Genomic DNA, 19,617 nt, shown 5'->3' with positions numbered 1-19,617 from the left:
GTGTGGAGTTTGTAGAAAGTGCTGACCCGCCAAGCCCAGAAGCCAGGCTCAGAGGGGACACAGGAAGGAGCTTGCTGCCCACGTGGGCATTCCATTTCCAGGGCACTGAAGCCACCAGATCTGCCGGCTCTGTGCCCGGGGATGGGCTCGCCGGATCGCCGGGGCCGGGCTGTCGCCGTTCCCGGGGAGACGGCTGAACACCCACCCTTGTCGGGTGTCCCTGTCCGGGTCCCTCCCCATCGCCTCCTCCAAAGCCCTGGACAATGGTGTGCCTCTCCCTTGGGACCAGGATGAGGGGGAATGCAGTTGGGGCCGCCCCGTACTGCTGGCCGCCGGGGCACCTCCCAAGCACCCCCGTACCCTGCGCTGAGTTCCCTCTGCTCTCCAGCTCTCGGGGGCCCCACGCCAAGGGAGGAAGCCTGGACCTCAGGGCCAACTAGCTCCTGCTGGGCCCCGGACAACAAGGGCCACGCTGGGCAGTCCTGGGTGGCCCAAGTCTGCGGGGAGGGGTCTCCGAGGAGCCGGGAGAGCCTCTTAGAGGCAAACCCCAAGGGTCTGTCCAGGAAGAGGGGGTTGGTGGGCAGCAGGGAGAGCTCTGTGTGTCCCCAGCTGCCCTCTCTGTCCCCGGCCAGTTACTCTCTGGGGGTCACAGGCAAGTGAGTGGGCCATGCCATGACGTGAGGTCAAGTTGCACAGGGCCAAGCTCAGGGGTCTGTTGGGGGTCCTGAGACAGGAAAGGAGGAGGGCTTGGGAGGGGTCACGGGCCAGAGGCAGGCTGGGTCATCCCGAAATGTGTGTGGCAGAGAGCCGGGGCTCAGGGTGACTCCTTCCGGGTGCTACCTCATGTGGGCCTGGAGAGGTCACAGGGAGAAGGGGCTTGGACCTGAGCCTCAAAACCCCCAAGAAAAGGAAGGCCGAGGGAGGGGCCCTAGCGGGACCTGGCTGTGGAAGAGGAAGACGCAGGACACGGAGGGGCTGGCCAGCGCCCGGCAGTGTTGGGGACCCAGTCCTTCCTGCCAGGATGGGGACGGGCAGAGAAGGGCCACAGAGGCCCATGGGGCTCCATGGGCTGGAAGGTGGACCCACCCGAGCTGGGGTGGGAGGGTGTGACCCGCGGCTTGGGGGCTGTGCCCCATAGGTGGTGGGAAGTAAAGTGGGAGTGGCCACACTGTCCGGGCGGGGGGGTTCGGAGAGGAGGCAGGGCAGTGTCCAGCATGGGCGAGGACACACCCATGGGCCTGAGGAACAGAGCCGGCAGGACTCTGAGCCCGACTGGCTTTGGGGTGTAGGGTCCCAGGCTGCTGTGCTAGGGCAGCCGGGGTTGGGGGGTCAGCTTTGCCAGCCTGGGTGGGGCTGGGATGAGCGGAGCCGGCGCACGCAGTCCCCCGGTGGGTCTCCCCGCCCCCACCTCCGGCCCACCGCCTGCCCGCGCAGGGCTTCTGGATTCCATCACGTGCCACAGCAATCTGGCTGTGACATAATGAGGCAGGCCAGGGTCAGCGGGGTGACCTCTCGTGGCCCCAATGTTTGGAAATCCCCAAATCAAAATGGCCCAACAGACGAGCTCAACACTGGATTTTCCAAGCGGGCTCCTTCAATTACCCAGAGGCAGGAGCGGGAGCGGCCAGGCCCCTTAGATGACCGTGTCCCCCGGACAGCCGCGCTGCGGGGCCCCGGGACTGCCTAGGGCCCCAGAGGGACCCCCAGCCCAAGGCTCCTTGAGGCTCACCCCTCCCGAGGCAGAGCCAACCTCACTCCAGCAGATGTGAGCAGGGCCGCCTGGAGCCGGCCGCACGCACTGGACAAAGAGCAGTGTAGGGCTGAGCACCAGACGCAGAGTGACCCCATGCCGGGGCTCGCTCGGCGCCCGCCACGTGGTTGAGGGGCCGGGAGGCCCGCGGAGGCTCTCGTGGCTGAAGCGGTAACCACGTTCGGGGAGCGGAGGCATTCACAACACCGTGGGGGCGGGATGCCGGCCACGTGGCGCGCCTTCCCGCCCTCAGGTTCAGCCTCGTGTGAGACCCAACAGCCTTCTCGTCCCTCCCTCCAGGTGCTCCTGGGGGAAAAATGCCTTTCGAGCTACATGCTGAAAACTTCAGCATGAAAATTTAATGTCAGAAACCCGTAATCTCTTTCCCAGAGATAAGACACAGCCCCGTGAGGGGCGGAGAACCGGATCCCTCTAAGCCAGGGAGCAGCCGGGGCTGGGGCCTGCATGGGCTCTGCAGGGGCAGAAACACAGGAGGCCAGGCCGGGGGCACCCCCAGGGCGGGCGACCTCGAGCTTCCTGAAAATGCCGGTCTCCCACCCGCCCTTGGGGTGGACTGGCCTCTCTGGTGTCGGGAGCAGACATTTCTGCAGCTGGGGCGGCTCAGGTGGCCCTGTGATGCCCGTGGCCTCCCCTCAGGCCCTAATTTAGGCCTCAAGGCTCCTGGCCTGCGTGGCCGGACGGCTCAGGTTGCTGACAGCTGATGCGGGAAGGACAGCTTGGCCATGGCCACACACGACCTCCCCAAGCACTGTCCCTCTCCCTCCAGACCAGCAGCGCCGCCCTTGGGGGGGACAACGCACGCACATTTGTACTTCCAGGCCCACGTCCTTGGGGGACACCGTCTCCTGCCACCCCAGATCCTGGGAGTGGGCGCTGGGCATCATGAAGGGCCCTGCTCGGCCCCCGGTGCTAGCATCGGTTCGGGGTTAGGGGAAGGCAAACAGAGGGCCCCAACCTGTGCTTGCCTGGTTTTCCCCAGTGATGCCAATGGAACGTTTCTAAGTGGTCCCCAACCACGTCCCCCGGGGGGCAAAGTCTCGGCCTCAGCCCTCAGAGAACGGCCGGACCCCGAGCCCCAGGCCTCCCCTGACCCCCCGACCAGGGGCACGGCACAGGCTGGGCAGGCAACTCTGGAAGGGGGGAGCCCCCTGGGTGTGTGGAGGCCAGCCCCCAAGTGCTGGGACCGCATTCCAGGCAAGGGAGTGGTTGGAGGCACCTTGGACGCCTGGGCCTGGCGTGGGGGCAGGGCCCCCCAGGCTGCAGCCCGCCCAGGGACGGCCCTCTCTCAGCACGTGACATTACTGCCCCCGTCAGGCAGCTGCCCCCGGCCTCTGTCCCGGTGACCCTCCCGAGTCCTCCTCTCCAGGGTCCTGGGACCCTAACACGCTCAGGCATGGGGGAGCTGTGGCAGGGTCCCCGGGTCCCCCCACCTCTTAACGGAAGGAGACCCGGACTGGGGGCCGCTTGTCTTGTGAGCCGATGGCCCGAGGGCCCCCAGAACTTGGGTTTCCAGTGGCCTGAGCCCCACTCTCGACAAACCGCAACATGCTGGGGGACCCTAAACCCTGGGGGTGTCTGGCCTCCTCAGCCCACCTTCCACCCCTCCCGCCCCCAGGGCACAGGCCCCGGCGAGGTGTCCTGGCCTGAGGCTGGGCGGGGCAAGGGACAGAACAGGGGCACCCAGGTCCCAGGTCACGGCTGGAGCCGAGCCAGGCTGCGAGCTTCTTCTCTCAAACTTGGCGGTGTCTCCGAGGCCGTCCCACCCGCTCGAGGGGATGACCAGGAGTCAGGGGGCCACTCTGTTGTGGGCTGTTTGCAGGCCCCTCCCGGCGTTGCCGTGGCGATGACATGGGGTGCGGCTGGGAGCCATACCTCAGAGGTGACTAAGTGCACCATGCCGCCCGTTATAGCGCCCAGCGCCCTCCGGGGCCTCTCACACCTTGGCCCCCGGCCCCCCGGCCCCCAGCAAGAATGTTCCATGAGCCCCGTGGGCAAGCATGTGGCCCGGCATGCCAGGCCAAGCGCGCCGGGCCGGCGCCCACTCCCCCCCCCCAAGCCGGCCCCGTTGCCGACCGCACCGCCGTGTGTGCACTCTTCCTCGTGGCCATCAGGCCCCAGCTTCCTGGTGCAAGAGGCCCCCTGCGTTTCCATGTGGTCCGTGCTAGCAGACCCTGACGGGCGCCCTTCCTGCCCCGTACCCCAGCCGCCCCGCACTCCGCGGGCCACGCCGCCGTCTCTGACCCCTCTGTTCCAGGGGACGGCGGCACGGCTGCCTGCGGGCTTCAGCTCGGGACCCACGCCCGGCACCCCAGCCTGCTGTGGGGGGACCCCGGGGCACAGGGACTAACGCAGGAGGAAGAAGCTTGTGTCAGGAACTGGGGCTGGGGCCGCACGCATGTCACTGGGGTCCCCTTCCCACCCCCCACCCTGCTCCTGGGGGCTCTGGGGGCCTGACAGCAACCCCCCCCCCCCCCCGGGGCCTGGGGTCCGGAGAGCCCCCGGTCAGCAGCCCCCCGGGAAAGCCCAAGGTCAGGGGGGCTCGGAAAAGGCCACTTTGGCAGGAGACCTCTTGAGCGATGCGGACAGCTGCGCACGCCTCCCGAAGCTATTCCTGTCTTAGCAGGAGTTGGGGAGGGCCGGCCCGCGGGCTTCCCGGCATCCAGGCGGGCAATACGATATTTCCAGATAAAGGGCATTCCTGGCGCCCCTCATCACTCTCCTCGGGCAGCTGTCGGCTCCACTTACCCCCTAAGCCCCACAGGAGGCTCAGAACAGTTTTCCCATTCCGTCCCGGCCAAGGGGCCAAGGCGGATTTAGCCGGGGTGAGGCGGGGTACGGGGCGGGCAGGGGATGTTCTGGGAGGTGAGGACAGGCACTCTGGGAACAGCAGCTGGTTCTAATCCCACTGGGCCTCCTTCAGGCCCAGCCCCACAAGGCCTCTTGCCTGGTTTTTATTTTTAGGAGGCACCTTCTAGAACTCGTGCTGCCCAGTCCTGGGGGCACAGGGACAAGCTCAGCACGGTCACATGCCACATGGCCCCGGGTGCAGGGCAGACCTGGGTGGGTGGGTCCGCGGGTCCTGGTACCAGGACTCTGGGGACACGCAGCCCACGGCCTCAGTGCTGGAGTTCTGAGTCAATCTGCCCACGGGACACTCAGCCACACCTGCACCCCAGCGTGGGCGGGGGGCCAGGGTCCTTTCCCAAAGCCCCTCAGGGCCTGGCCTGCCGGGCGAGGTGGCCAGCTACCCCCTCCTTCACACACCTCTCACCCAGGAGCCCCCGGGGGGTGGGAGAGAGAAGTTCACCAGCCCAGAAGACGGACGGACGTGCCCACTCTGGGGCTGGAGGGGGGCGGGGGGGTGGCGGGCGGCGCACAGGAAGGAATCAGGTAACCATGGGCTTGTTTCCTTAAATGGGAAAAAAAACCCAGCAGTGGCGAGAAGCCTCTCTCCTCGGTGGGCCTCCTGAAACCGAGCAGCAGATCTGGAGGGTCCCCCGAAGCCAGGGAGGGGAGCAGGGAGGGGGCGCCTCAGATGCCAGGGCCCGGCCAGGCAGTGGGAGGAAGCACTCGGGGCTGGGGCTGGGGGACCCCTAGGTACTGCTGAGATTGCTCAAGGCCTGAGCCAGAGCCTGACACCCTGGGAGCATGGAATCGCTGGAATTCCTGTGTGAACCGGCTGGCTCTGGAGCCACAAACAGCTCGGTGATGGGGCGGGTCAACCTCACGGGCTGCCGACCTCGCCACTGTCACCCCAGGGTCAGAGGCCAGCAGGAAGGGAGGTTTCTGTCCTCGGCCAGCAGGACCAATGGCGTCTCCAAGGATGTGGCGTGACTTGGGGCCCATGGGGCAGGGACTATGGGTTCGCGGCTGGGTGTGTGGCGCCCACTTCCGGCACCGCCTCCTAGGCCTGCACAATCTCATGCGGGGTTAGACACCCCATGAGCCTTCCCACAATATGATCAGCCGACTCCCGTGAGCCCCTGCTCATCCCAGACCCGCATGCCACGCCCAGCAGGGACACAGGACGTGGCAAGCCCCGGGGGCGGGGGGGATGGTAGTGGAGATGGTGTCTGACAGCCATGGGACAGAGACCGGGCTGGCATTCGGGACTGGGACACACGTGGGTGGAGGGGAAGCCTGACATCAGGGGTCGGGGTCCTGGGAGCAGGGCCCTCCGGCTCCTCCCTGGCTGGCATTACCATTCCCACGTTTCACACAAAGAAAGATGAGCCCACAGCCCAGGGCCTCCCAAGCTCGAGGGGAGACCGGGAACCTGGCCCCGGCAGCCCCTGTCTGCAAGGCCTCTAAGCCTGTTCTGCACCCAGACACGCTGCTGGCGGGCCCAGAGCAGCGAGGGGACCCTGCCTGGGGCGGGCGGCCATTGTCTGCCTGCCATCAGGAGCTGGGTGGCAGGAACCGGTGCCCCGAGTCCCCGGGCAGCCCCGCATGGCCCCCTGAACACTGGGCTGGGCCCCTCACGTGCAGGTCTCCATGTCCTGCTGTCAGACAGTGCTGTGGCCTCGGAGAGCAGGGCGGCCTTGGGAGGGCACAGCGGAGGGAACCCCACGGGGCGGCTGAGGCCCTAGCAGCGGTGGGTGCCTTTACAGCAGACCCTGCCCCTGCCCCGGCTGGCCTCCCTAGCCAGCCGCATGTGTTCGGGAGGCCTCTGATCTGGCCTTTAATGACCAACCCAGCTGATGGGTCATCACTGGCGCCCCTCCATGCCCTGGGGGGCTTATCATCCAGACTCCCCCACGGATGGCCCCCAGCTGGGTGCTTCCAGGCTCTCAGGCCACTCAGGGGTCAAGAGCACGTTCTTGGTGGTACTCTGGGCCCAGGGTCACCTGGGACCTCCCAGGTCTGCTGCTGGGAGCAAGGGGCAGCTGGAAGGAGGGAGCCCCGTCGTTCATCACTCAGGGCTGGCTCCAAGTTGAGAGAAGCCCGAGGGCAGCCCCAGCTCTGAGGGCGGGGGGCTGCACCTGACCCTGCCCCCTGGGCCTGGGGAGCGGGACACCCTCTGAGCACAGCCTGGCACTGCCTTCTCTGAGCCTCCGGGCCCACACCCAGGGCTGTGCAGCTTCAGGAAGGGGCTGCACCCGCCGGCCAACCAGCCATAGCTTTCTGGCGAACAAGGCAGGCCGTGGGTGTGCGGGGCAGAGGGCGTGTGGGGCTCAGGGGGGCCAGGGAGCGAGGCAGGATTCCCCGGAGCCGCCCCTCCCCCGGGGCTCCCCGCACTCACCCCCTCACTCACACAGGCGTGCGTGCGCGCGCGCACACACACACACACACACACACACACACGTGTGCACACGTGTGCAAGCACGCAGCGGCGGGAAACAAGGCGTCTTCAGCGCCGGGCTTGCAGACGTGGGGTTTTATTAGTGCTACAAATCAGATATCACACAGTTGGGGGCTGACATGGTTTTTATAAGAATTATTTAGGGCCTTGGCCGCCGGTGAAGTCCCAGGGAGAACCTGCTGAGGAACATCCAGCTGTTTGGGCCGTCGGAATTCCCAACACTTCGTAAAGTGAAGGTATGAAAGGCCAGCACCTTGTTCTGTTTAAGGGGGCGCGTCACCCCTGCCCTGGGCCCGCCGCAAAGGCTTCTGGGAGGCACCTCCCCCGCGGCGGGGAGGGAAGGCCTGCAGCAGCCAGGGGAGGGGGCAGGGGGCCCCTGCGAACACCCACCTGGGGGTCTCCCCAGCTCCCTCTGGAGGATTTTTGAGCTTCCCCTCCCTGGCGGGCCATGGGCAGAGGCTGTCCTGCTTCCCCTGGGTCCTGTCATGGGTGTCTGCCCCCCAGCCGCCCGGTCACCAGCTCAGGGGTGGTCGTTGGGCTGCCCCCAGCACCGTAGGGAATGTCCCAGGACCACCAGGACCACGCTCTCGGGAACCCAGATGGCTGTGCAGGGTCACGCGTGGGGAGGCGGGTGCCTGGTGGAATCATCTCCTAGCCTCCTGCTGCCCTAAGGAGTGAGGGCTGCTGGCCCAACCTCGGCCCTGCACACTCCTGTCCTTGCAGGGGCAGGCGCACCGGGGACCCTCCTCGCTGGACTTCCTCTGAGCTCTATTCGGAGGGGCTGCGGGGCAGGGGCAGGGGGCGGTCAGGGGATCTTGCCTGTCATGCGGCCCTCAAGGAGAGCGGGTGGCAGAGATCCTGGTGTGTGTGTGGGGGGGTGGGGACGAAATGCCCGCATTGTCCTGGGGTGTGTGGGGGGGCACTGAGGAGAAGGCCAGGGGGCCGGGGGGGCCGGGGGGGCCCGGGGGGCCGGGGGCGCCGGGGCCTCTGCGCAGGGAGGGCTGAGAACATATAGCCATGGGAGGCAGAGCCCAGGGCTCCCCCTGCAGAGCCCGGGCCCAGGCAGGGAGCGCACAGACGTGCGGGGAGAGGCCTGGGGTCTCCCTCCCCCGCCCGCCCCTCCCCCGGCCGGGCCTTGAGCGGGAAGGGAAGCGGGCCGGCCTCTCCTCCCTCACCATAACGTCAGGGCTCCAGCATCCATCCGAGGAGGCCGGGGCCAATCAAAGCCAGATGTGGGGGCAACACAAAAATGCTGATGATTTTGACTAGGAAAAGCCCTATTTACCAAGAAATAATGAAGTGATTTGGGGGATTGTGCTGGGATGACCTCAGTCGGGAAGGAGCAAACGCAGATGCTGGTCTCCCAGTCCCAGGGTCCCGCGGGCCGCAGGGCCTCGCACCGCCGCTGCCGTTCCTTCTGGGCCGAGCCGGTGCAAGGAGGTCCGGCCCCTCCGCCCCCCAGGCTGTGGAGCCCCCCGGGTGGGCAATGGCAGGAAGAGGGGCCTCCCTGCAGTGTGGCTCGGGGTCCGCCATGGAGGGAGTCCCGGCGCGGCGGGGCGGTGGGAAGAGGAGGGCCCCTCTTTGCCCTGAAGGGACTTTGAGTCAGTTGCAAAGATGGGACAGGCACCTGCATGCAGGCGACCAGGGCTCAGCCGGGGGCCCCCGGACGTGTGGGGAGCAGCCCACACTCTACCGGCCGCCCCACAGCTGGGCAAACAAGGGTTCCTGAGGGCGAGGGTGGGGTTGCATGTGAGGGGAGGGGGCCCCAGGTGCAGCCTTCAGGGAAGGAGCCATACGGGACCTGGGGTCCCCGGGGCTGAACCCCCTCCCAGTGCCAGTCTCGCTGGAGGGGAGGCTCCCCGCCCCCACGCCCCCGGCTCCTGCCCGACCCTGAAGAGCCCCTCTCCCGGGCACTCGCCCTGTTCAGGCCTCACTGGTGGGCTCAGCCGTGCACGTGGCCCATCTCTGCAGCCTCCACGGATGTTTAGGGACAATCCTTCCACCGTGGCCAGGCTGCCCCCGGCTTGCCTGGAACACTCCGGGGAAAGCACCCAGTCCTCCCCCCCGCCTTGGGCAACGCAGACACGTGTGCCCCCAAAATCGCAGACCCAGCGGAGGAAGCAACCCCAGTGTTTGCCACAGAGCGTGGATTCGCCCACGTGGACACACACCGCGCGGAGCATGACGCGGCCTTCCAAGGCACATCCTGAGACGTGCCACAGCACGGACAAACCCGGGGGCCCCGAGCGGACCACCGCGCCCGCCTGGGGCAGGCGAGCCCCCGGAGAGACGGAAAGCAGAGCTGCGGCTAGCAGGGGCAAGCGGGGGGGGGCGGGGGGGTGAGGAGGGCCGGCCAGAGGGCACAGGGCGGCTTTCTGGACAACACAAACATGTTTTGAAAGGGATCACAGGATAGAGGCAGGGCTCTGCGAGTGTACTGACACCTCACGACATACTTGCAGCGGGTGGGTGGCGGGGTATGTGAACTATGTCTCCATAAAGCCGTCTGAAGATAGGAGAGGACGTGCGTGCCCTGCCCTGTGAGCCGGGAGGGAGGCCCCGGGTCAGGCGAGAGCGGGGGGCCGGGGGCCGGCAGCTCACCACCCAGCTCCCTGCTCCCGGGGTGGGACATGGGGCCATCACGTCTGGCTCGGCGGGCTCACTGGGGTTGGCCGTTCCCCAGTTATGTTCCTGCACAAACTAGCAGAATTTAGGGTCACATGAAAGCCAGGAAGCGGGGGGAGCACGGTCACTCCAGAGGTGCCTTCCAGGAGGCCCCGGAGGGGTGGGTGGGGGATGGGAGGAAGTGCGGCGTCCCTGGGCCTGGGTCCCGGGCTGGGAGGGGCTGGGGCCCATGGGAAGGGGGCTCTTGGGGAGGTGGTGCACACGGGGGCCAGAAGGCAGGGAGGCCCACCCCCCGACGTGGGGCTCTGGGCTGCGGAAGCTGTGTGGGCACTTTCCCGGCAGAGGGCCCCGCGGCCTGGCGGATGGGTGGGGTGGGGGCCCCTGCCCCAGCTCCCCGCTGTTATCTGCAGTCAGAGACTTAAGCCATGTCTTAGGAGCTGGGGAGACAGCCCTGGGGACGACTCGTCGGCCCTAGAAGAGGAAAACCAGCCGCTGACGGACTGTGGCCAGATGGGTTTCCGCTCCCTCCTGGCGGCCCCAGGCGACTGGGCCTCACCTGGAGCTGCTGGGGGGGGCCTGGGATGCGTCCCTGGGGGCCTGGGGCCCGCCGCTGCAGCTATAACTCATCAGCACAGACCAGGAACTGAGCAGAGCACGCGGCAGTCCCCAGGGCCCTTCCCGGCCCCAGCCCCAGCCCCCTCAGCCCTGCCCTGCTGGCCTCTGCTTGCTGTAACCTGGCGTCCCCCGGTCTCTCATTCCCTCTTGCAAAGTAAACAGACCTCCCACATGGCGACACACGAACATCCCAGAAGATGGGGGGCTCGCAGGGGGTGGGGAAGCACTGGGGGCTCTCACTCCCTCCCTCTGTCCGTGGACTATCCCCACGACCTGGTGCCCTGCGGGGTCCCTGCAGGACCATCCCCATGGGAAGGGACGCCCAGCCCCGTGTGAGCTGTCCGGCCAAGGGGGGCCCGTTGGTGTTTGTTCGTGGTGTGGGAGACCCCCTCTGGCCCCCATGCAGAGATCTGGAGTTCGTCTCCCGCTGTGCACGACAAGGGGACACTGAGTCACGGCCAGGACAACAGTGGGGCCGTTGTCTTAGGAGCAGAGACGGAGCAGGCCCTCTCCCTCCTCAGCCTCCAGCCAGGGAGCAGCTCGGAGGGGAAGGGGTGTCCAGCCGGCTCCTCCTTGAGGCTCTGAGCCTGGGGTTGGGGTAGAGCAGCCCCCCAGCTGCAGGCCCACTTCCTGGATTCCTGAGGACCTGCAAGGCAACCCCCACAGCTGTCCTCCCCTCCACCCTCATTCCTCTGGGCCCCGGGTGGGGAGGGGGCTCTGCCGGCCCTGGGGGTGCAGGGGAGACCAAGGACATGGCTGCTCTCTGGCCCCTTCCTCCTCCCCTGGCAGAAAGATGACCGTGCCTCTGGGGGTGGGGGAGGTGGGGGGACACGGGGGTCTCGGGGAGGCCAGCCGGCAGAGGCACTGGGCTGCGTCTGGGGCGTGCGTGGCAGCCCGCGCTGGACGTGCTTGGATGAAGGATGGGATTGCTCTCCCAGCCTTGAGTTGGGGTCCTCAGGGCCGCGGGGCCCCATGAATTATTTCTCTAAGGAGAATACCATTGACTCTGCTCTCCGGTCGCCTTCCGGACCTTCCCCATCACTTTAAATCAATGCTGAAGGGCGGCGTTTGCCCGGACCTTCACCCTCCAAGTGGAGGGAGCTGCAAGGCCCACGTGACGCCGCCGTTCCCGGTCTGGGTGTCCCTCAGGGCGGAGGGAGGTTGCCGAGCCAGCCCCCATTTCCGCCTGCCCCTGCAAGGCCCCCCGAGAAGGAAAGAGCCAGGGCCCTCCTTAGGTCACAGGAGGGCAGTGCCGGAGGATGGGGTTCCCCGAGGCCTGGTGGCACCCGTGTCCTACCCCAGGGGCGGTGTGGCTGACTCTCCTGAGCACCCCAGGGCTTTCTGGTTTGCTCCCAAATCCCTAGGCCCAACCTGTCTGCCTGAAACCCACACGCAGACACACACACCAATGGTCCCAGCTCGGCAGGCTCGGCCTGGTTCCCGCCACCTGCCTTCAGGGCACAGCACCCGGGGCTCGCGGGGCACCTGCCACAGGGGCCTGCCGGGCACACAGAGGCCAGGTTGGCTGCCCGCACATCTCAGGGCCGGGCCCCTCGATGCATGCACTGTGGGTCCCCAGACACCGTCTCCTTCCAGACCGTCCACTCCAGGGTGCCAATGGCCACTGGCCTCATCATCCCATCCTCAGGCCTTCAGGTCGCTGGTCCTTCCCGCCTCCTGCCCTCCACGCACTGCTTTGCGCTAGGCTGGCATCTGCTAAACACCGCTTCCTCTGGGTCCTGCCATGGATCCCTCCCCACTCGAGAGCCACCGGTGGTGCCACCCTGGACCCTCAGCAGGACGGGCCCCCTGCCCGTGGCGCTCACCCCACCCCTCCTCACGACCTGCCCGATACAACCTTCCTCACGAAGACCCTTCTCGTGGGGGCGGAACGGGTCACATGGGCCCTGTTCCGTCCCTGCGGGCAGGCGCCGTGTGCGCCGTGGGGCACAGCCCTGCGCTGGACGCCAGGGACAGAGGACACAGAGCCCGGGGCTTCCACACACAGGACTTTATTGGGGCCGTCACAGGCCGAACCAGTCGGGCACGCCACCGCGCCGGGGGTCCCGGCTCTGCCTCTGCCTCTGCTCCTCCAGGAGCTTGTCCTGGATGTCGTTGTCACCGGGGCTGCTGTGCTTTTTCTCAGGAAACAGATCGGGGAACGTGAAGGTCTGTCCGTGGGCCTGCGGAGGGGATAAGCACTCGGGCTCAGAGCCGCGGCTCTGGACGCCGTGCCGGCCCCGGGAGCCTCCAGGCAGGGGGACAGCCTGACAGGACCCTCCTGCCCCAAGCCCCTGGGACAGACACGCGGCCAGCACGTCCAGGGTGCTGTCCCCGCCTGGAACGCAAACACGTCGGCCTGCCACTGGCTTTTATCTAACAGCGGGAAGCCATGACTCCGGACAATGCCCCTTTTCATCGGCATTATCTCTTTATGGAGTGGTGTCTGCAGTGGCTGGAGCCTCATTAAAAGCAGCCCAGCAAAGCGCCCATTCACGGGCGCGGGGGCAGCCCGGTCGGACCGGGGGGCAGGAGCGAGGCACAGGAAAACACGGCACAAATAACGTCTGGTGCCGCGCTGGAACTTTTTCCATCCAAAATACCTACAGGCCTTTACCCACATTAAAGACTACCCCTCCTCCTGGCTCGGAGCTTGGCAAATAAAACGCATATAACGTACAAAGAAATGTACATATGCAGCAGTCTATAAATCAAGACCGGCTTTGCAAATTAACTGGTTTTACGTCTTTCACTAAAAGTTCAGAATGTGCCAGCGTCGGCCAAGCCCCAGCCCAGACCCCCGAGCACGTGTGCGGGGCACCGGCCCCCGTGGGCGTGGAGGAGGGGGCCCCGGCAACTGTGAGGTGCCCTTTCAGTTCGCCTCGGCTCACAGAGCAACCCCCCAAGACCAGGACGCGGGAGGGGGGTGCGCGCCAGGGCAGCGCTGTCTGTTTCCAGACGGGCAAAGAAGGATGGAGGACGGCATCCGTATCTGGAAAATTTTAATAAGTAAAATCAGTAAAGTGCGCTGGTTCTTGGAGACCCTTGTTTTGTAAAGAAATTTGGCTTTGGGCAGGCGGCCAAGTATGATCTGAAACAGCCCGCACGCCCCACCCGAGAAGGGAAGGTTTATAAATTCTGATCACATGGCGCGGAGCGCGGGCCCGAGTGAAGAAAGCAGGGCTGTGTGCGCTCAGTAGCCAGCCTGCAGCAGGATTAGCTTACACGGCTCAACGCTGCTTTTTTTTCTTTTTTAAAATACCAAAGGGCAAGAGTTTACACGCAGGGCTGATTGCCCAGAATGGGGATTTATGTTTAATATATCGAGGTGATTTTGCTAGTTTTCTGAGGTGGGGGAAACCCAAAATGACATTTTAAAATATAAATACAAAGATGCCAATTTGCAATAGCTCCGGAAAAACGGACGGGGCCGGTGAGAGAAATTCTTCACTTCTCACCAGAGACAAGAGCCACTTGTGGGCGCCCCTCTCTGGGGAACTTCACCTTGTACTTTCAAAAGTAAACCCTCAATCCCCGCCATGGCGCAGAATGAGCGGCTCAGCAGGAAAGGCCAGGAAAGGAGCAGTGTGGGAACCGGCCCCAGGCTGGCGGTCCCAGGTGCCCCCGGGGCCACCGCCTGGCCCCAGAGGGCTCCTGCCGGCCGGGCGACAGTCCACTTGCCGTGTGGGGGATGCAGACCCGCAGAGATGTGTATCAGGTTGTCGGGGGGAACGGGGGCCCCCACCCCGCCGGATGGGCTCTTCCGCAGCAGTCAACCCAAAATAGATTCGGAAACTTAATTTGTGTTCGTGATTGACCCTCTGTGTGCTTTACAATGAGCTCTGTTTTTAGAAGCCCCAGAGCGGGGCCCACAGGGACACGCTGGGAGAGGTCGGCCCCGGCAGATGGGGGCAGAGAGGGGACCCCTTCAGAGGGCAAGGGCCCGAGCTTCCTGCCGGTCTGCAGGCCAGGCAGAGGCACGCGGGACTGGGGGGCGGGAGGCCCACCATGAACGTCCCCGAATGTCACTGTGGGCCTGCAGGCGCCGTGCCCGGCGGGGCCTCTGCCCCCGGCTGTGCTGCCGGGTTTCACAGGGGGAAGAAAGACGTGCCCCGTGGCAGCTGCGTACACCAATGCACCGGACCGAAGGGGGCTGAGGCGGGGCCCGGGGAAGAATGCAAGGGCTCGGGTGACTCAGAAGCCACTTGTAACTGTCGCTGGCCCGCGGAAGGCCTGGTGGCGAATGCCCGCACAGGGGGTGTCAGCCCGCACGCGTGACAGAGACAGATGGCCCGATTTCACACACAGGACACAGGCGCCTTTATATGGCCAACGGGCGCTCCCTCCACCTGGATTGGCTGATTTTATGCACAGCAAATATTAGGCCAAATAATTACGGGGGCCCCTGTTTAGAACAACAACTGTGACTGTTTTTCAGAGAAGTTGCCACACTAACTCAGTCTCTTAACAAACTGCCTCCTCTCACCCAAAATAGGGCTGTAGGCCCCGGGGGGGGGGGGGGGGGGGGGGGGGGGGGGGGGCGGTTTTCACAATAGCGTTACTGCCATCTAGCGGCCATGGCCAGCCGCCGCCTGCCAAGGATTCAGCTGGGCTGTCCACCCCGGTATGGAAGAATCTAGAAGGCCCCCCCCCCAGCCCCAGGGGGGTTCAAACAGTAGGGGCAGCTAATGGGCCTTGCAAGCAGGGCCCTCCCTGGTGGGTTCGCACGGACATGGCAGGAGACCCTGCCATCTCCTGGAGGGCTCATCTGCAGAAGCACATCTAGGGTCCCGTCTAGAAGGGGAGAGCCTGAGCAGGGGTCTCTGAAGCTCTGGGTCTTCCTCTCTGCTGGACGGAGATGGAGCACTGGACCCTGCCCCCACGCCCCAGGCCAGGCAGAATACACGGTCAAGAGAACCTGGCGGGATGTGCCAGAGCCCCACAACTCAGTCCAGAGGGGAGGAGGCCCACCAGGACCCCAGGGCACACCGAACGGGTCCAGCTCTGAGACCCAGGCCCCTGCAGCAGCTTTACCCCCAGGCCATCAACTGCCTCCCCCTTCTCCCGGGGGCCTGTCCCTCTGAGGACATGCTCTCCAGAGGCAGGAGCTTTGTTTTCTGCCTGAGCCCAAACCCCCCGGGGCTGAGTGGGCCTGCCCGAGCCCACAGCACGTTCAAAGTCCAAGGGCCTAACACGGCTGGCCCCAGAGAAGTTCCAAAATGCCCTGCGCCGTCTCCTCCCATGGGGTGAATGTGCTTGGAGCACCAGCTCCGCCTGGGGCTTCACTGGGGATTAGGACTAAGTGCAGGCTCTGCCCCGCGTCTGCCATGGTCCTTGAGATCCTGCCTCACAGGGCCTCCCTGGGCCCCAGGAGGGGGCCGCTGCACAAACACGTCCCCCGCACCAAGGTCACGGTCGTGATAAGTCACGCCCAGGACTTGGGACTCTGCCCGAAGCCCACTCACCAGCTGCACATAGGCCACCTTGTAGTCTGGTTTCTTCATCCTGACGTTTCTGTAATCCCTCTTCCTGTTGGAACCTGTTGGGGAGGGGGAGACACACTTTACTCCAAGCACGAGATTTTTAGTCCAACTCATCCAGGAACCCACTTTCTAGAAAGAGGCAAACATGTTAAGAATTGGGTGGTCTCCTGATGACAGTGCGTCACAGCCGAATGTGACCGGCTCACAGGTCCAGGCTGTGTTTGAGGAGCCAGCGCCACCACCGTGGATCTCTGCTCTGTTAAACACCCAAACGTGTCTAAAAGAAGTCAGGAGACCCATTTCTCCCGTTTGTCAGCATAGCGACCCAACACAGAAGGCTGCCGTCCCTAACAACTCAGAGTGCAGTGGGGGGTCAGGGAACCAAGAGGAAAGTGCCCTGCTGACCCCGCTTCCGAGGCGGTCGAGGACAGAGCTTAGAGCAGAAGCGGGGTGGCCCACCTGAGCTCCAGCCCGGGCTCTGCCCTGTCAGCAGCGTGGGCCTGGGGAAGCCGCTGCAGCCCCGAGCACCTCAGCTCCCCAGCAAGAACCAGCCCCCCGCAGAGGCTGGGAGGAGGCCTTGTGAGCTCTGGGGGCGCACCCACCCCCACAGAGGGCAGCAGGGGCCTAGCACGCACCGTGCTGCACCCTTGTCCGCACGGCGGCCACAGGCACGTTGTAGATGCGCTCGAGGTAATTCCTGAGGTCCACCCTGGTCATCCTGGGGTAGAGACGAAAGAAAAGCAAGTCCCAGCCAGGTTGAGATGAAAAGCAGCCACCCGACCCCACCCGGTGCTCTCTTGTCCCCCACATACGAGTGGGGGGGCCCTAGGGGCCAGGGTCCCAGGCAGAGCTCTCTCCAGGGAAGGGCCAACATGGGGGTGCCCCCAGGCTGCCAGGAGCCCAGCCCACCAGGTGGCCACGGTGCTGGTGGGTTAGGCCCCCTCCCCTTTCCACCTGAAATGGCATCATCACCGTGGCCCTTGGCCACTCCTGCCCGGCCTCTGAAGGCTGCCACTCAAGCTCAAGCTGACCCCAGGCCCATGCACTGGGACGGTCACATCCTGAGGCGCCCTGCAGCCTGGGGGACAGTGCCCGGGGCCTCTGCGAGGGAACCACTGGAAAACTAGGTTTTTGGAAGCTGTGGTGAGAAGCTCTGAGAGCCTGGGCCCAGGCGTCTGGGAAGAGCACGGAGCTCAATGCAGTTACAGAGGCGCTGGGCCCTCCACTGGGTTTCCCCCGGGGTGGGGGGGCAGTGGGGGGAGGGGAGGGGAGGGGGAGGGCGTTGGGGGCAGCCCGGCCTCACCCCAGGCTCTGCAAACAGCAGGCCCTCGGTCAATATTTGCAGAGCAGCTCAGAGGGCTGCCTGTGGTGTTTTCACAGCGGGGAGAAGCCACACGTAGGAGCCAGGTCTGCGACACCAGCAGGGCAGCCGGCCCCCAGGGGCACTCCCCAGCCTGAATTCCTCAGGGGCTTACTCCATGGGGATCCGGAACTGCACAGTGTCCTCAGGCTGGACCGAGCCGGGCCGCACCAGCCGAATGAAGAAGTTTGTTCGGAAGACACGGAGCTGGGGGTTGCCCAGCTGGTACAGAGGGTACCTGAGAGGGGGAGATTTGTCCACATCAAACACAGAACACATGACCCCGGGGTCGCCCCCAGCAGACCTCCGTTTGTTTACCCGTTGCAACAGGAGTGGGAAGCGAAGGGGGGGGGGCAGCTCTCCACAAGCCAGCGCCCCAGGGCCCCCTCTGCTCACTGCACAGTTCTGCCCAGTGTGGGCCCCAAGACCCCCAGTGCCCATCAACTCGTGCGGGCTGTGGGCCCTTAGGAAGGGGCTATGGAGTGACTCAAGAAATAGGCCCGTAGAGAGCATAGAGAGCACACCCACCGTGGACCCCAAAGCTGCTGGTGGCCAGGCTTGGAGACCACACTTAAAGTGACGGTCCCACAGGCAGGCTGCCTGCCGTGGAGTTGCTCCCAGCCCTGGCTCACCCCGCAGCAAGGGCGGGTGTCACTTGCACACTCTCCATGTGGGTGGGAGAAGCAACCGTCACCACGACCCGTTAACCCCCACCCCCACCCTGAAAACCCCCAGGGCGAGCAGAGGCAGCTGGAAAGCAGTGAGAGGCCACCACCACCCACAGCTATTGCCAAGTGCACTTGCACTCTGGGCTTGCGAGGGCAACGCAGCCAGCCAAGGGGGGCGCCTTGGTCTGCAGAGGCTGCCGGGAGGCCAGGGGGCCGGGCCTGGGGCGGGTGGGCGCACAGGCCACGGGTCTCACCGGTAGCCTTGCTGGCCACTCTGCAGCACTGCCCGTGGCCCCTGATTTGGAGGACAACCAGCACCCTGAAAGGGGGGCTCAGGGAGGCCAAATTCTATGCTGGGCACAGGATGAGGAGGGCCAGGGGGTGAAAGGACCAGGGCGAGCCTCAGGACTGAGCAGGCACCTGGGGCATGTGGACGGTACGGGGGCTCCGGGAGGCTAGGGCACCGTAGGACTGAGTGGCCAAGTGCCATCTACCCGAGGTGGCCAGTGACCAAGTCAGGGCGTGGCAGTGGCCCAGCAGCACCCCCTGGGGCAGTCTCCACCGCAGGGTGGGCAATGGTGAGAGGCTGGAAGGGTGGCTTCTGAAGGGTGCAGGCCTCGTCCTCTCAGGGCCCCCCCCGGAACAAGAGGCCTGCCTTGTTTTACCCTCCGTTGGAGTTTGGGCCAATGGCTGGCCACCCAAGGGGCTCACTTATTCCCCCTGGTGACCAACTGCGGCACTGCACGGGGGCAGGGGCAGGCCCTCTGGGGAGCTGGGCGGGTGGGGACGCAGGGCTTCAGACCCTCCTTCTCTCCAGATCCCTGGGCTTGGGGATGGAGGAGTGCCCTCGGCTGGGGGTGGAGGGAGGCCCAGTGTGAGGGTTAGAGGTTCAGAGGCCTGAGGTGGGCAGGACACGAGTCTCCCGCGGCGTCCACGGTCTCGCAAACCCCCTGTCCTTCCCCACCCACGGGAGGGCCAGAGCAATCCCAAGGGCCGGCCCGAGCGCTGCTGCCGCCCCTCCTCCTGCTCTCCCATCGCAGGCCCGCACCACCTGTGGGCCCACCCCTCTCCCTCGGCCCGCCTGACCCTCCCGGATTTCACAAGCCCGACACTCCACACGGCTCAAGTGCAGCTCAGAATTTCTCCTGCCTGCTCCCAGCACAGCGACCTGGCAGGCTGCCACAAGCCCTACCTCCCTGCGGCCCCGAGGGTGACTCACCCGCGATCCCACCCTCCCCCTCGCCCTCACCCGCCAGCCCGCCCCGCCGGCTCTCCTCCCGAGCCTCCCCGGCCGCCGCGTGGACACGCCAACCCCGAGGCCAAGCCCGCTGCCCGCCTGCCCCCCAAGCGCGCGCACGCGCCTCGGCCCCTCTGCCCCTGCCGGAGCGCGCTCGCGCCCCCCCAACACTGGGCCCCTAGCCGCGGACCAGCCGGGCCAATGCGCATGCGTGCGTGCGAGCACTCATTCATTCAGGGGGCCGGTCGCGCTCGCCGGGGACACGAGCGCGTCAGCCTCAATCGTGGGGGGCGGGCCGCGGGGGTCCTGGCGACGCGGGTGGGGGCGACCCTCCCGGGCGGGCGCTCGACGTCCACGCCGCGTCCGTAGCCCCCTGACCGTCACCGCGCCCCCCCCCCCCCCCCCCCCCCCGCCGGCCCCCCAGGCCCGCGCCCCCGGCCACTCACAGCACATTCCGCGCCATCGCCAGCTTCCGGGCCGCGGGCGGAAGGAGGGGCACGCACGGACCGCGTGGACCCGTCACAGCGCCCCCTGGCTTCCGGGAGGGCCCGCGGCG

General features: G+C 66.0%; 1 protein-coding gene across 3 annotated transcripts; it reads right to left on the bottom strand.

Moving 5' to 3' along the window:
- Nucleotides 1–12,309: 12,309 nt before the first annotated feature.
- Nucleotides 12,310–19,617, bottom strand: MRPL23 (mitochondrial ribosomal protein L23). 3 transcript variants are annotated; one of them, XM_025879254.2, is made up of 5 exons: nt 19,508–19,617; nt 17,272–17,394; nt 16,432–16,514; nt 15,779–15,852; nt 12,310–12,496 (listed from the first exon to the last, which is right to left on the bottom strand). In XM_025879254.2, the coding sequence occupies exons 1-5, from the start codon at nt 19,522–19,524 to the stop codon at nt 12,338–12,340; spliced, it is 456 nt and encodes a 151-aa protein (XP_025735039.1). In that variant the 5' UTR covers nt 19,525–19,617; the 3' UTR covers nt 12,310–12,337. The 3 variants fall into 3 exon arrangements, with proteins under 3 accessions (XP_025735039.1, XP_073739429.1, XP_073739430.1); XM_073883328.1 differs by lacking the exon at nt 19,508–19,617 and adding an exon at nt 19,074–19,285; XM_073883329.1 differs by lacking the exons at nt 17,272–17,394; nt 19,508–19,617 and adding an exon at nt 17,100–17,244.

Source organism: Callorhinus ursinus, unplaced genomic scaffold (assembly GCF_003265705.2).
Source record: "Callorhinus ursinus isolate GAN/ISIS: 27379988/994484 unplaced genomic scaffold, GSC_fseal_2.0 scaffold51, whole genome shotgun sequence".
NCBI classification, from domain to species: Eukaryota; Metazoa; Chordata; class Mammalia; order Carnivora; family Otariidae; genus Callorhinus; species Callorhinus ursinus.
Note: the sequence above shows the minus strand (reverse complement) of the source record. Positions and strands in the feature narration are given on the sequence as shown.